Below are 17,246 nucleotides of genomic sequence, written 5' to 3'. Positions count from 1 at the left end.
CTCTTCTGTTAAGAAGGGATCTAGAATCCCCACGTGCAGGTTTGTGGGAGGGGAAACAGGGAATGGTGAGGTAAGAGTTTGTAAACCGTAGGGATTTTTACTGGGGATGGACACGTTCCTCTGTAGCACAATTCTCTGATGTACTCGTTTTAGGAAGACAGGGAGGCAAGAGGTCAGGGAGGTTGCAGGTCATTGGGGAAGCAGGTTGTGGGGATGTTTTGGGGTGACTCACTTCCTGGGAGTCAGGCCAGGGTGACAGGCTCAGGGAAACACCCTGCATCTTAATGGCCTTTTGAGCAGCAGCTCTGCCCAGGTCTTGTCATCCACCAGGACAGCTCTCGTTCTGGACACCTTGTTTCTCAGCTCTGGGCGGCCAGGGAAGCGGTAGCTCCCTCTCATCAAGACGTTTCCAGACAGGAGGGGGTGGGGCAAGCCACCGACTTCCGAGGAAATAACTTTTGGCTGTGGGACTGGGCTCTCCCAGAATTGTTCCTTTGTGTGCAGATTCCTCCCTGTTTAGCTCACAAAGGAAATGGTTCCAGGAGGAAGTGGAAAACTGTGACACACACATGCTCACGCCTCACACACAAGATGGCAGCTGTTTCCATTTGCGGCAGTCCCTATCATCTCCTTCACTGAAAGGAGTGGCCTGGGATACCCAGCGATAAAGGCAGGTCATATTTTTGAGCTTAAGTGATGTTCCAGATGTTATGCTAAGCATTTTGCATGGACTGCCTCATTTCATTCTCATAATGGCCCTGTGAGGTAGTTGCTGTTCTTCACCCTCTGTTTTACACATGAACCAAATGAGGCTCAGAGAGGCACAGTTGTTTGTCTAAAGGCACATGGCAAGCAGAACCAAGATTCAAACCTAGACCTAAGTCTAAGGCCTAAACTTCAGTTGCTGCATCATAATTCCTTCTTGCCGCCTTCTTCTAACAGAGGTTCCCTACCTCCAAATCTTGATGGAACCAGCAGCGAGTCCCTCACAACCATTCCCCACTGGTGCCAATCCATAGGATGGGTGCCTGGTCTGAAGCCTAGATGGGGCTGGGCTTTCTGCTTCTGAGAAGTTTGAGTTTGAGGACCCATCTCACCAATAGCCTGGGACAGACATTGAAGATGTCTGGCTAGGGGTTTGTGAATAATGCACATAATAATAAAGATATTATCCAAGGATGGCAGTGAACATTTATTGAACACTTCTTACAATCTGGGCTCTGGGCCTAACACTTTCATTTCTTTTTATAAATTAGGACGTCATGTGGACAAAACTTGGGTTAATCCTAATCCTTGCTTCATGAGACACTCATCATTGGTCCATGCATGCTCCACTTTTATTTAGTTATTTATTTATGTAATCAGTTATTTTTGCTAATGTAATAAGTACCCACAAATCTACCATTCAAAGCAAAAGCCTGAATCCAGATGATATCATACAGCTAACTATGATCCCATGCTTCTGCTTCCCCCTCCAACCTAACTGCCATCCTCAATGCTGTATTTAACACATCCTTGCTTTCCCTTGTAGATTGCAACTAGATATACCCATACAAAATTTTAGCTGTTTTAAACTTTATTAAAAGGGCATAATGCTATAGGTAATCTTTTGTGACTTTTTTCTTTACCATGATACTGCCTAAGGTTTATCCATATCATTGCCTATCATTGTGTTCATTCATTGTGCTGTATGATATTCCACTGCGGGAAGATTCTCCATGACTAACACTCTGTGCCTATTACGTTATTTAATCTTTGCAACAACCCCATGTGGTAGGAGCTCTTCTTATCACAGTTTTACTAACAAGAAACTCTGAGCCCTAGAGAGGCTAAAGAACTTGCTGGAGGTCATAGGTGCCAGCTTTGCATCTTTCTGGCCCCCACTGTATGCTGTGTTTTGGTGTAGAGGAGAAAGCACAGGAACTAGAGCCAAAAGCCCTGGGCTCAAGGTCCAGCTCCACACTTACTGGCTGTGTGGCCTTGGGCAAGTTGCCTCATGCCTCTGAGCCTCAGTTTCCTCAGCATTGAAGTGGGGTGATGGTAACTGCCTTATCTACCTCTCAGGCCTGTTGTGAGACTCAAATCTTACAATGTCTGTGAAAAGTGACAGCACTCTGTAAACTGAAGTTTTGTAAATCGGTACATTGTGATTAATGATCTATGTGCCATCTGCTCCCCTCCCCACCAGTCAAACAAAAATAACCTGTGTAGGATTCGAGAAATGAGACTGAACAGCACCCCTATTCAGAAAGGCAAGGATTAGATTGACAATCAGCCCACAGAAGTCTTAGTGTGATTAAAGAATCAGAAAATCGTCAGTAGAGGCCTCAGGCTGCACTAAGGGGAACAGAGTATGTATTTATCTTTGTTCTGTTCAATGGAGTTTAAAAAAATATTACTTTTTTTTTTTTTTTTTTTTTTTTTTTTTTTTTTTGCGGTACGCGGGCCTCTCACTGTTGGGGCCCCTCCCGTTGCGAAGCACAGGCTCCAGATGCGCAGGCTCAGCGGCCACGGCTCCCGGGCCCAGCCGCCCCGCGAATGGGTGTTAAAAAAAAATTTTTTTTTTTTTTTTTTTTTTTTTTTTTTTTTTTACTATTTCTTACCTATTTTCAATATCTGAGGCCCTACCCCATTACTCTTTGCTTGTGGTGTTTCCTCTGCATGGCTCCCCTATTGGCTGTGTGACCCTGGGCAAATTACTTCACTTCTCTGTCACCTCATCTGAATAATGGGGATAATCACAATACCTACACCTTACAGGGCTGCCATGAGGATCCAGTGAGGTGTTATATGGACTGTTTAGAACAGTTCCTGACACATATAGAATTGACTATTGTTATTATTTAAAATCTCCCCTACTCCACCGAGAGTGCCCACTTATGTTTTGACAATTGGTTTAGAGGCCACTTCCTCCAGGAGGCCCGTCCTGCCTTCCTACACAGGTAAGGTCACCCTGTTATAGCCTCCAGAGCAGACAATTTGTTCATCTTCCTCCATTAAAGTGTGAACAGTGAGAGTAGAGATGATGCCTGATTTAATATCTGCCACCGCTGCCCAGTGCCCAGTACCGTAATGGGCACACAGCAGGTGCACTGCAGAGGGATTAACTAACAGCCTGAATTCAGAGGAACAACCACAGACGAAGGAGGGGGCTGTTAATCCTGTCTATGACAACCATCTCCAAGAGCAGAAGGGCTCATGGGGATGGGGGAAGAGGGAAGGTGGGGCAGACTTGTTCTCTGGGGCTCTGGAGGGCAGTCCTGGAACAGTGGTGGCCGCTTAAGACCATATTATTAGGTTCACTGTATATAGGAACTCTCCAGAAGTCTGAACTAAGAAGAGAGCCAGATGGGCTGAGCCCAGGTGGACGGTGCCTTGGCAGGAATGTGGGGGTGTGTTAGTCGGTGGGTAACTGTGACACTGGGTGACTGGGGTGAGAAACATGCAGAATCACACCTGGGATTTGTCCTCCCTAGCCCAGCGACCCGAGGCAGGTGACGTCAGTTTTCTCATCTGTGAAGCAGAGGTAAGGACAGCAGTCATGTCAGAAGGTTGTGGTGAGCAGAGAGGGAGATAATGTATGAAAAGTGTTAAGCTCTGTGCCAAGCACATATGAAACCTTTTGCAAAGGTTGGTTATTACTATTAATGTTGTTGCTGTTGCTAGTAATCACAGGGGATTCAAGCATTACCCAGAGGTTAGTCTAGACATTCTAGATGGGAGGCTAAATGTTAAGCTCAGAATGGCCACCCTGACTGCTGCCCAGGTGGAAGGTCCACCCTCTTCCCTCTCTTCCTTCCTTTGCCTTGCCTGCAAAAGCCTTCCAGTGGTAACCTTGGATTATGTTCTGGGCCAGGTCCCTGTGAATGCAGCCCACAGAGAGCCCAGCCACCCCAGGCAGGCTTTGGGAGATGCCTAGGGTGATTCCTGCCTCCAGGGCTGGGGGTGGGATCAAGAAAATGATGGTTGAAGGTCCTGGGAAAGAATGTCTTGAGTCTTAAAGAACCCCAGACAGATGTCTCCTTTGCTCTCCCATTAGATCAACACTTCTATACACTTAACTCTATTTGAAAATGGACAGAGTGTGAAGTTTTATGTTTCCCTGTTCTTAACTTAAACGTGAAGGTGAGTTAATCTTACACAATTTGCTGCTCACCTGCAGTATTTGCTGTAGTTCCTAACTGGTCTCCTCTCTTCAATCTCTCCCTTTCTACTCTGATGTGAGCTTTCATTGCCCCCAAATGGCAACACATAGCATAACCCCCTCCTGCTTGTACCTTGTCAATAGCTCCCCAGGGCCCAGACACCAGTTTCCTTTGTGACTCAGATGATGAAAGATCTTCACATGCTCCCTGTACTCCCTGTGGTTTATCATCATTCCCTCTGTAATTCTATCCCTTCCCAGGATGGGCAGGCAAGAAGTGAAAGGGAAAGCATCAGAGAGAGAACTTGGAATCCATTCTGATATTTTAAGAAAGGCGATCATTTGTAGACCTGTAGTTTAAGCATTAACTTTTTTTTTTTTTAATTGTATGCTTCCTGCATGCTGAGTGCTTTTCTTGCACAAATCCAATTATCCCCCATAGTAGACAGGAGATTGTTATCTCCATTTTTAGTTGAAGAAACTGAGACTTGGGATTAAGTGGAAGAAGTAGAGCTGGGATTCAAACCCTGGCAACCTGACACTGCAGCCAGTACACTCAGCTCCCACATTATGCTGCCTCTATTATTAGTTACCAATCACACTCTCAGTTATGGACCTGGATGATAAGGCCCTACGTGAGGCTCCATTTTACCTCTGCCTGCTTCTCTGGGCTGTAAGCATGCTGACCATTTCGTGCCCTGAGCATGGCTTCTGTGCCTCTCTTCTTTCTACTCTGCCATTTTCTCCACCTGGAATGCCGTTCCCCCAGTGTTTCTGAGGTTCCTGGCTAGCAAGTGTCCCTTGAGTCTTCTGGGCCTTTATTTATTCTGTTTGATGGACACTGGCCAGATATGACCTCATGTCACAGGAATTGGTGACAGAGTCTTAGTTTCTCTGCCTCACTAGGAGATTTGGAGGTGCAGGGACCCTACGCTTCCCCTCTGTTACTCCTTAGAGCTACAGCTGATTGCTGGCTGGAGGTGAGGAAATGCGATTGGTCCCTTCAGCTTCCCAGCACACTCCTAGATCATTTTTCTTCTTGGTTCAAGTAAAGCTAAAATAAAATCCCCCTTGGTTTCATATCAGCTGGATCTGCTCTTTGCAAACCCTTCAACAAGAATGGGCAGGAAGAATAAATATTTATTCTACAAATGAATAAATCTGATTCCATCTTCAAAAGAAAGCCTTAGTATAAATTATCATAATTTCTCCGTTCTAAGATTTCACTGATTTAAAGATATCTTATCGGCTAAATAATAGCTTTTTGAAGAAAAAATTAGAAAAATGAACAAATTAATGTATCAAATTTAAGATACGTTCTGATTTTAAAAGTATGTCTTGGTATCAATGAAATATTTTTAAAAATATGGTCCAATTCAATTTTGATTTTTTTCTTTTGATTCTGGTGGTCTCAGAAAGAAGGCTCCAAGCCTTGACTAAATCACTGTGAAGCATGGGCAGGTGTCAGCCATGTCCCAGCCCTGAACCCCTGGGGGTTGCTGGGTCAACAAGGGCATGGCAGACCAATCATATACCAATGGCAGCCCTGAGGCCCCCAAGGCCAGTAGACAGGTTTTCTCCCCAGCAGAACTATGTCCATGCTCTGCTGACACCTCATGACCATGTTAGTGGTTCTGGGGAAAGCTGACTAGGAGTCCATCATGTGATCTTAGGCAAGACACCGCCGCTTGAGCCTCAGTTTTCCCAGTTGTAAAGTGAGAGGTATAAGATTAGATAGGCGGTTTTCAAATGTTCTTCAGATGGAGCTTTGGGATCTGGGAGGCTTCTTCAGGGGCTGCCTTGGGAGTAGGAAGATGGAATGGACTGTACTCAGTATTTTCATTCCCACTTCCCCCAGAACAAGTCTTTGCTTAAGATTTGTTTGCAAAAAGTAGTTTGAAAAACACTGGTAAATGGCATTCTGGGGTCTTTCCAACATTAGTCTTGAATACATACTCTTGTATGATCTAAGGGCAGTGCTTCATTTCTCAGCCTGGACACACCCTCAGAATCCTTCTCACCACAGTGCTCCAGGCAGACACTCCCAGACTCATTGCAGTTTAATCCAGGGGTTGGCAAGCTTTTTGTGTAAAGGACAGATAGTAGCTACTTTAGGCTTTTCAGGCCACATGCGGGCGGGGCCTCTGTTGCAAATACTCAATAGCAAGAAAGCAGTCATAGACAATACATACTGAATGACCATGGCTGTGTGCCAATAAAACTTTATTTAAAAAAAGACGTGGTGGACTGGATTTGGTCTACCAGCTGAGGTGTGCTGATACCTGGGCTATAATAAATACTTCAGCCTGACAGGTGAAGAAATTGAAGCCCAAGGAGGGGATTCAAGGAACTGGATTTGGTTGGAACCCCCGTCCCCCGGACAGCGAGCATGCTTCCACCACTCCACATTGCTCACTTAGCCATGACCCTTACCCTGATTTGGATTGTGGGCATCTGAGATTACATGGTTGAGGGAATGGTGCCTGGAAAAGACACGTGCCCCACTTCTCCCTCTCAGGATATCAGTTTTCTCCTAGGTTCTTAGCGGGCTATAAAAAGCCTCTGAGCTTGCCTCCTGTGGGACGTGCTGTCGGTAAATTCCCCAGAGCTGGAATGACTGCAATGTGGTGCCACATTCTGCCCCCTCTGCAGCCTGACAGCTGTGCGGGGAGAAGAATCAGGCCTGGCAGGCTCTGTCTCTCCACTCCCACTTGGGGTGTGGCTGGGATTCCCCGAGTGGAATTTTAGATGGAGGACAAACCCTGCCTGGGCCCTCCTGGGGCAGGCTCTTTGCCAGTTCCAGGAGGATGAGTGTTTCTTGAATTCTAAACACCAAACCTCCAAGGGCCACAGTGGGAAGAGTGTAAAGGGTAAGAAACAAAAATCTCACACCAGCTGCCTGGCCATACCATTCATTGATGGAGGGTGTCTATCTTGGAATTGTTTAGATCCCCTTTCCCTCCCATGCTTCCCACCTTGAAATCTTTACCTAGTAAGTCCTTGTGGCTTATCTGGCAAGTCCTTCACATAATTGACCTGGGAATGCCCCTCTCCACTGGAGAAGCAGTGGAGAGCAATGGTAAAGAATTTATGTTTGGAGGTGGGCAGGGCTGGGTGAATAAATCGACCTTTCTAAACCTCAGTTTCTTCATCTGTAAAATGGGGATATTTTTAAAAATACATATACAACACATTTTAAAGTAGGTGCTGAAAATAAATTACAGTAAATAAACTTAAAATGCATCAGATGGCAAAGTCATGATGAACATTCCCATTGAATTCTGTTGGGAGGTGGTGGTGGTGAGACCTGCAGGGCTCAGGGAAGATAAATATCGCAAATGTATCCAAAACTTCAAATTACCTATGCATTCACATACTGACATGGGCCACAAACATGCCTTCACAAGAACTGTACTTATTAGTCTACCACAGAACCAGATTTTGCCATAAACTACAAAATTTTTAATACCAAGTTGTATTTATATCTTTATAATTGATATACATGCCCTAGCCGTGATTTTAGAAAATAAAAGCTGTACTCTGTACAGACACTGTCCACTCACAACTGCTGGCAACATTTTTGGATGGCATTTCTCCCCCAGTAAAATTAATGGCATATTTTATGTACATGAAAGTCAAACTGCATCAACTTCATGATTGTTGAGAGAATTAAATGTCTCAATGTACATATGTAAACTGCCTGACTCATGGTGAGCGCTCAGTTGGCTATTATTAAACATCTTCTATGTGCTAGACACTGGAAATGAGATGTAGAGACAGTCTCAGAGCACAGGTTCATATACACACAGAGGAGGCATTTAAGTTAGTACAATACAGTCTTCTAAAAGCTGAGACTGAGGAGGGTGGTGCTAACCCAAAGTCAGTGGGAAGGTCGAGGGAGGATGTGGCAGGTAGTTTTCATGGAGGTGATGCTGAGTGGTCTCTTTCAGGGAGAGGGAATAGCAGAGTCATCTTTTTGAACCTCAGTTTTTACATCTGTCCAATGGGGAGAATGTCTCAGCTGACCCCTTCACAAGGCTTTTGCCAGAGTTAAGAAAAGAAGAGAAACTCAAGGCTGAAAGGGTTCCAGAGAAAGGATTTTAGTGGTCAATCCTCTGTTTGAATATCCCTGCTATTACACAGGTTCCTTCTGGCCCAGAGTGACCCCCCTGTGGACGACTGCCGAGTGAGAGCATGCATGATTACCAGAGGTTGCCCAAGCTCCAAAGGAAGAACTCCATGATCAACACCCCTGACACTACGTGGAAATGGACACGACTGATGAATGTGAAAAGGTTTCTAGAACTTAAAAGCTTTATAAAAGTGTATGTACTTATATTGCAGAAGTGAGTGGCTGAGCCAGCGCTAGGACGTGGGATTTCTGCTTCTGTGTCCAGATCCATTCCCCAGCTGGCCCTGTGTGCTGGCACATTTATTGGAGGTTTGTCTTCTCAGGCTAGAGTTCACAGACCCTGGGAGTCCATGGCAGAGGGCAGGGTGGGGTTAGGGAAGAAACCCTGAGAAAAATACAGTGTGTCTCTGGAAGTCCACTGCACAAAGACTTTTTGGGGCTGTTCAGTTATGTTATGGACGATAATAGAAATTTGTTTGACTTTAGATCAAATGAGACATTTCAAGCTTTTGGAAGACACATTGGGTAACAGACCCAAACCCTAAAGTTTCACTTGGTTGAAAAGTGTGAAAGGCAGTGCTAGAGCAAGTAATGGAATCAAGCAAGGTGTTTGAGCAAGGTCAAGGGTTATGATAAACCAGTGCACTAGAACGGTGAGCATATCAGACTCACCTGAAGCTTTGCAAGAAGTACACATTCCCAAACCTTACTCCAGACCCACTGATCAGACCTCTGGGGGTACAGTTTCATTAGGCTCCCTAGGAGATGATTCTGGGCCCAGCTGGATTCAAGAACCACTGCTTTAGACAATAGAGTGGTCCTTAAGGGAGGTTGGACATGCAAGAGTAGAAACAGGAAGCTCCTATAGGAGATGACAGGATATAGGAGAAGAAGCCATCCAGAATATGTTTTTCAATAACAGTCAACAGAATTAGGGGTGTGATTGCAAAAAGGATGAAAGCAAAAGGAAACGATGAATAATGACGAAGTCTGTGTTTCTGTCCTCAAAATAGGAATCATTGAAATGGAAAATCCTGGAGCTGAAAGTGGCCAACTCTGTGAATTTTGTATTTTTTCTTTTATTTTATTTATTCATCATCTCAACAGACATGTTTTGCGAATATACTACATGCACATTACTACATTGGGTGCTAGGAAAAGAACTGTGAACAAGGTAAGAAGGACCCTGCCCTCACAGAGCTCACATTAACAGCTAATTCATTCCCATAATTAATCATAACTGCAAAGATGGTAACCAATGAGACGTACAGAGTGCTAGGGTTACCTGTAATGGGGGATGTAGCTTGGGAGACAGGGAAAGATTGTCTTGAGGAAGTAATGTTTGAGCAGATGGCTAAGGATGAGCAGGAAGGAGTTAACCTGGTGAAGGTACAAAGGCCAGTGTGAGGAGAGCCCATAGTAAGGGATGGGCAGGGGCCCAAAGTGAGTTGGTGACAGGCAGGGTGGGTCCTTGAGGGCCACCACCAGGACTGTAGTCTATATCTTAAGAACAATGAGACACCATTAAAGAGGTTAAGTATGATCAGATCTACAGCTTTAAGTAACTGTCTTTAATTGCATCCTCTTCTTCCCAAATTCTATCCACAAGCATAGATAATTCATAAGTCCCATTAAAAGCTATGATATATTACACATTTGAATAAAAGATGAATGCTTCAGGGCTTCCCTGGTGGCGCAGTGGTTGAGAGTCCGCCTGTCGATGCAGGGGACGTGGGTTCGTGCCCCGATCCGGGAGGATCCCACATGCCGCGGAGCGGCTGGGCCCGTGAGCCATGGCCGCTGAGCCTGCGCGTCCGGAGCCTGTGCTCCACAACGGGAGAGGCCACAACGGTGAGAGGCCCGCGTACCGCAAAAAAAAAAAAAAAAAAAAAAAAAGTAAGATGAATGCTTCAGGTTGAAGTATATACTTCTACAAGTCCTGTTCTCTATAGTTTGCAAAAGGGTCATGCCTATGGAAACCTCTTGAATTGAGTGACAGTTGTTTTTACTTATATATTACTGTGATCCCTATTACTGTGATAGGAGCCACTCTGGGGCTCCCTGATCTGTTGCCACTCAGCTTCTGCTTCATTATGTTCCTGGGCACCTCCTACTCTGTCATTGAATAGCTCTTCTCATTTGTATGCTTCTCCCAGATTGTGCCCCAGTTGGTCTGTGTTTAACCTCTTGTATAGCCTTCCGGAGAGTCTTTCTATTACCTCTTCTACAGGACAGCTAGTTTGAGAACTGATCTCATGTACCCCCTTCAAATTTAGTCTTATTCACAAACAGCCCCATTTCCTTCAATAGCTCCTCACGTGATTGTGTTGTTAACAGAAAAAGAGAAACAGGAAGGGTGATCTGATTTGGTGGTGAATAAGATGAGTTCAAAATTGGGTCACTTGGAGGTTGAGTTGACTTCCAAATGGAAACTTCCACAGGCAGGAGACAGTGCAGGAGAGTGGAGCTCAACTCATGGCTGAAAATGGACATTAAGAGTAGACGTCATAATGGGGCTTGGTTGTCTACAGGTGTGAGTTTAGAGAGAGGGCTGAGGTGGTGGGGAGAGAGGGGCAAGAGCCATCAAAGAAGAAAAAGTGAGCTAGAGAAAAGATGGGAAATAATGGTAAGCACTTCTCATGGGCCAGGTGCTGGGTGCTGGGCAAATATTACCACATTGCAGTCTCCCAATTTTGGGTGTCATTATTCCTGCTTTTCAGACTAGCAGAATAAGACTTAGTTGGGTCACTTGCCTTAGGGCAAGAGAAGCCCAGAGGCTATGAGCACCTATAACAGTGGGATTGGAGGTGGGAGAAGGAGAGGCAGAAAAGGCTTCTGGCAGAGGGATGGAGCAGTGGTTAACCTAGGTTTATTGGATTGCAAAATCCATGCTTTCTCCATCTTTGCAAATAGGAGAATCCATTTAGAAAAGAGTAGAAGGTCAGAGCTGCAGAGAAGCCCAGAAGATGGGACTGGGAAGGGTGAAAAATTAGACAAAATGGAAGCCATTTGTGACCCTTAGATGTGGGCTTTCAGCAGAAGGTGTGACTGGAAGTGAGACTGCAGGGAGGGAAAGAAGTGTGTGGGAAGAAACAGGAAGCTGCCGTTTGTGTGTATGGTGGTGGGGTTTTATTTTGCTGTTCAATTGCAAGGTTTTTGCAGAAGGGTAAGAAGGGTATGAGAAGCTAATGGTATCCAAAAACAGGTTGTTTTTCCGAACCAAAGATCAGAATGAAATAATGATAGGCTCTTGGCAGAGAGTGGGGAGGGAAGAACTTACTCGGCAGGGTACTCACCCATGTGAGAGGTGAGGTTTGAAACTGATAGTTGAGGAAGAGGCAGAATAAACCCTGTGTGGGACAAGGCAGCGGAAGTGATGTCTAGTGCCAGCAGAAGCCTCTTCAGGGAAGAGAGTAAGGTTAAATCCTATACATACAACCATTGCAGAGTGTGGCTAAAATCCAAGTAATTATATTTGATAAATGTAACATCTATCATCTACTGAATGTTTCCTAAGTGCTACCTTACATGCATTACCTTTTCCCGTGACACTCCAAATGAAATGAAACTGACATTCAGAGAAATTAAGTAATTTATCCAATTCATACAAGATCATACAGCTAGGAGGTCGTGGTCAAAGCCTAAATTTGTCCATTCTCTGAATGACTCAGCTCTACTGAGTCTCCAGGCCGACAAAGATGACCTTATGGAACATGTTTGGAGGGAAAACATGAATATGGGTGCGTGTTCCTTTTGGAAGAACAGTAATTGATAGGAGTAGAGAATGAACTCAGATGTCAGGGAAGAGGTATGGGAAGTCACAGCCTTGGGGACAGATGTTGGGCAGTGAGTCATGGATGGGAGCTCATCATAGGAATGGCTATGGGCTACTTGGCCAATGGAAGCCACAGATAGGGAAGATGTGGCTTTCCTAGTATAGATCTCAAAGCTGGTCCAACAAAGGCAAGACACGAGTAGGTTCTTCTGGCATCTCTTAAATAATAAAAATATCACTTAATGAAAAGCAGAGCTTCAGATTATGTCTTGAGTTGCCCAGGAGACAATATGATCTCCCAGAGAATATAATTCAGCAGAAGAAACTCCCATCTTGGGTTGAATGCAACTGGTTGAAAAAGAACTAGTTGTAAAGTAGAAAGGAAAGGAACTTTGGGGAAATTGATTGTTTCATATGAGCTAGGCATATCAGATACAACCTTGGACATTTAAGAAGGTGTATTAAAAATCAGAGAAAATTTAGACCAAAGGCTTTAAAGCAAAGATAACTTGAGAAGACTAGAAAGTTCACAAAAGCAAAATTGTGAAGACACAACCATAGTCAGCAGGCAGGAATAAATAGAATAAATAAGAGAAAATAGACACATTGGCATTATATATTAATATTTTATCAGTCACTCAGAAACGCTCATCAGATGGTTCAGTTATTGCACGTCAGAGATGGATTTCCGAGAGACAAGCACCATGAAGGAGCTCCACGGATACAGAAATTATGACATGGTCCCTGTCTTTGAGTTGTATACAAAGTTGTCTAGCTCAGTTCTTAAAACGGAGTAGGGACTCAAAAAGTGTCCTCAGAGTCAAACCAGCTTGGGGCTAATAGAATTTTATTATGTTGAATCTGATTAACGAAAGACTGTAATTATTACAATAGCCAGCATTTATTGATGGTTCTCATACGCTAGGCATTATTTGAAGTATTTCCCATATACTTAATATTTATAACAACCCCAAGAAGTAGGCATCATCAGTATCCATATTTTATCCTCATTAGAGGATAAAGAGTTAAGTTACTGGTCCTGTAGAAGGTGGTGGCCATAATCATTAGTCTATAGTGAAGGTGGTATCTTCACCAATGGCTGATTCTCTTTGAATGATATTCATGAATTGGGAAGTCCTGCTGGAAGGAATTTCATTATAATGTAAGTGGTTTCTGTGTCTGTTACTATGTTATATGAATCCTGCTTTACTCATGGGAAGACACATATCCTGTTAGACTAGAAATCCTACTTCCCAGGTTTGTTTTCATTCTCAAGTCAGTTGACTTTGATGACGAGCTTCTATGCTGTAATTGCTACTGAAGATCTGAACAGTATAGTTGTGGCGTAATGGAGGTGCCTGGACCTGCAGCAGGAAGATTTGGCGTCCAAGCCCTACTCTAGGGCTTGGGCAGGTCACCTGCCACTACAGAGGCAGCCAGCAGCAAGCTTAAGATGAGGACTTTGGTTCAAACCCAGCTCTGTCTCTCACATGGCAAGTGACTGTATAAGTTAATGTCAGTGATCTAATCCTGCTGTTATGGACTGAATTGTGTCCCCCACCCCCCCAATCCATACATTGAAGCCCTAACCCCCAGTGTGACTGCATTTGGAGATAGGACCTTTAAGGAGGTAATTAAGGTTAAATGAGGTCATAAAGGTGGGCCCTAATCTAATAGGACTGATGCCCTTCCAAGAAGAGGAAGAGACACCAGAGATCTCTCTTTTTCTCTCTCACTGTGCACAGGGAAGAGGCCATGTGAGGACACAGTGAGAAGGCAGCCATATACAAGCCTGGAAGAGAGGCTTCACCAGAAATCAACCCAGATGGCACCTTGATCTTGGACTTCTAGCTTCCTGAACTGTAAGGATATAATTTGTTGTCTGAGCCACCCAGTCTGTGGTATTTTGTTATGGCAGCCCTCGCTGACCAATACACTGCCAAGCCTGCTTTCCTGTGAGGTAGGGATTAATGATAGTACCTAGTCATAGCCCCATCCCATCGCTTTTTCCAAGAGAAGCCATGTAAAAAGCTGAGCATGTTGCCTGGCTCATGGTAAGACCTTGATGATTTCAGTTGTTACTGTTATTAACAGTGAAGTGTGGTTTCCTTCCCTGGGCATGACAGTCTCACTCCCCACGTGGTCGGTATGGGGCTGAAATGAGACCTGTGCTTCTTAAAATTTCCCTGGCAAAAGATGAGAGTGCTCACACCCTCCTGGGGATATGGGCACAAGAAGGAATTTCCATTGGAGTGATTTGTGAAGTCTCTCACGTTTTATCTTAAAAACCCACACAGATTTTGCATTCTAGTTCATATATAGTTTTAATTTGTACAGTGTTTGCAGTAGTTTCTCAGGGTAGACAGCTGAGGATCTAGACACATGACCTGGTCCTTTGTGCCTCATTCACTTCACTCGCATTTGCGAAGGCCTTTGCAAGTCACAAAGAATTGTTCTGATGTGAGGATTTTGTGGTATGTTTAAAAATCAGCGTTACAATTAATCAACTTGGGATACACTATAAAGTGTGTTTCATATTACTAATGAACTACTTGAAGCACTGTTAGTGAGCTCCTACTGTGTGCCAGGCATTGGTGTCAGCAGGGTGACCACTCAGATCCACTCCCAACCTTCCGGAAGCTTACATTCTGGCAAGGTAGGTTGACACTAAACACATAGTTGGATAACTAACTCTTAGAGTAATGGCACATCGTGACAAGGGCTCTGAAGGAGAAGGAAAGTAGCCTAGGAAAGCCCGTAGCAGGGGAGCAGGTCAGAGCCCTAGAGCATTCTGAGCACTAATAGATTCCCAGGAAGTCTGGCTTCCTAGGAAGAGTGGTCTGGAAGCAGCCTTCTTGAGTGAGGCATCAGTTATTAAGCATTTTAAACTGAGTGAATTATTATCACTCATGGTCTGTCAAAGCTCTGGGTGGTCTGTTTTCCACAGCTCCAGGTAGGCTAGTTATGGGGATTTTGTACTGGGGACAGGGTGGTATTTGGCAACTTTTGGGGTGTGATGGGGTGAAGGGCAGTGCTCTTTGCTTTAAATGTACAATGTGGGAAGTGGGGATGGGGGACTGAGGGATATTAGAGGTGCCTCTTCTCTCTTTTCTTTTTCCTCCCTGGCGAGTGCGTCTGCTCTTTGCAGACTTGTCCAGGAGTCAGTTAACAGGTGAGAACTGCTTTACAAATCACAGCCTTGGTCCCCAAAGAGCCAAACGGAAGCCCCCTCCATTTTTCGCCTGCCCTTCCAGCTCCTAATAGAGGGTGGATGCAGCATTTTGTGTGTTGGAGGTGGTGTGGGTGGGGAAGTTGTCCCCAGCACCTTGACCTGGAAGTCTGGGGTCCCCTGTAGCCCTCTGAACACTGGCTTTGCCCATAACAGGGGTGCAGGGAGGTTACCCCGACACCTGCTCTTCTTCTCATCCCTGCCCCCACTGCCCTTCCTAATTGCTTCCACACCCCTGGCCACTCCTTTTTTTCCCCTTGGAGGCCTTAGCACAGCAAACAGGCAGATGGAGGAAGGGTGTAAGATTATTGTAGGGAAGGGGAGGAATTTTCCATTAATAATAATAATAATAACAAGAATAATAATGTTTCTCATGTTGGCACAGCACTCGCCAGTTTACCAAGTGCATTCACACCTGTGATCTCCTTGGATTCCAGAGGTGGGAAGTTATGACACTGGTGTTCTGGTTGTCAGCCTTTGACACTGCCCCCATGTTCAAGCCCGCCACCTTTTTTACAGACATTAGCCCATTGAGGTGTCCAGGACTTTACTTAAGCACAGGCCCCAATGAATGCCCCCCATAAAATGCCCTCTCTTTGCTCCTGTCAATTGCAGTTTCAACAAGCCCCCACCATGTCTGTGAAACTTTATCAAATACTCTCATCTCCTGAAAAAGAGTCCAAGCAAGAAAGGGTCTCAGAGACCATGTGGTCTAACCTCGTCACTAGCCCAGAGAGAAAAAGGGTAGGTTAAGGTCACGCAGCTTGTCAGGAACAGAGCCAGGGCTCGGACACCCATGTGCCACCCACACACACTCCTGCAGCTCCTCCTCCCGATACCCTGGGTAGCTGCACACTTCGTCTCCTGGGGCTTCTCAGCGTGCGAACAGTAGGGGCTTCGCATGACCGGTGGTTTTCAAGAGTGTGACTCGTTAGCCCTCTTTTACTTTCGGTGGGGGTGGGGGGGAGGTGGGATGGGGTCAGAGGAGCTCGCCGTCCTCCGGAATCCTGTGGGGCATTCTTTTATGAAGTTAAGACTCCAAGGGTATGAAAACGTTGGTTTCACAAACAGGAGGCGACTCAGCTCTGGGACGAGTCCCTAACAGACCCCTAGCTGCCCTGGCCCAGGAGGCACCTGTACCCACAGCGCCCGGCCTTCGACACCCCCTACCCGCTCCAAGCGCCCATGCGCCCACGCTTCTCGCCCCGGCCCCACCGCCCGTCTCTCCCTCGTCCTCTCTGGCCTCTAGATCGTTCGGTTCTCCCCTCCCCACCAAGCAACAAGTGTGGGCACCACTTTTCTTCTTACCGCGGCCTCGGTCCATGGCGCCAGCGATCGATCGCAGGGAGCAGGGCGCGGTGCCTCCGGCGGGGCCGGCCGGCTGCGGGGCGTGCGGCGCTCTCCAGTCCCGCCCGCTGGAGCGCCCTCCGCGCGTCCCCTCCCCCGACAGGATGCTCGCCCAGCGCCTCCGCCCGCCCTCGCCTGCCCCTGCACGCTGCTCCCGGAATAGACCCGGAGCCCGCCTCGCCCCCTGGGCAGCGGTGTCCCTTGTCCCGCACACGCTCCGCGCCACGCCCTGCCTTTCGCAAGTCCTCATGCCCCTCCGTGAGGGGCTAGAGGACCCACATCCCAGTTAACACGCTTTCTTTCGTACCCGCGACCGTGCTTCGCACCCCCGCCCAGACCAAGGCGTTGTTCAGCTCTGCTTGCATTACGCTAGTGACGAGGGGCTTACTACTGCACTTCCCAGCCCGGTCCATTTTCAGATTGTACAGACTGTTAGAACCTGTTTTTCGACAGTGGAATCAAAATCTCTTTGCCTGCCGCTGCCACCCATTTCCTGGCTTTCGGTTTATCTTCTCCATTAAACAGGTCTTTCCTGGGCACCTTCTAGTGCGAGACAGTGGACCAAACTCTATGCTGGTACAGTGTCAATAATGGTGTAAAAGAGGAGTGAAGTAATAAA

At 46.0% G+C, this 17,246-nt stretch overlaps 1 protein-coding gene across 1 annotated transcript in view; it reads right to left on the bottom strand.

Moving 5' to 3' along the window:
- The window catches only part of AFAP1L1 (actin filament associated protein 1 like 1), a 71,839-nt gene extending 55,193 nt beyond the window's left edge, over positions 1-16,646 (bottom strand). The window contains exon 1 of the mRNA XM_007447492.1: positions 16,589-16,646. Coding sequence (XP_007447554.1) covers positions 16,589-16,604 — 16 coding nt within the window. The 5' untranslated portion in view covers positions 16,605-16,646. The remainder of the gene's footprint in view (positions 1-16,588) is intronic.
- Positions 16,647-17,246: the final 600 nt, after the last annotated feature.

Source organism: Lipotes vexillifer, unplaced genomic scaffold, assembly GCF_000442215.2.
Source record: "Lipotes vexillifer unplaced genomic scaffold, Lipotes_vexillifer_v1.1 scaffold1009, whole genome shotgun sequence".
Classification (NCBI taxonomy): domain Eukaryota; kingdom Metazoa; phylum Chordata; class Mammalia; order Artiodactyla; family Lipotidae; genus Lipotes; species Lipotes vexillifer.
This window is presented reverse-complemented; position numbering and strand designations above follow the sequence as displayed.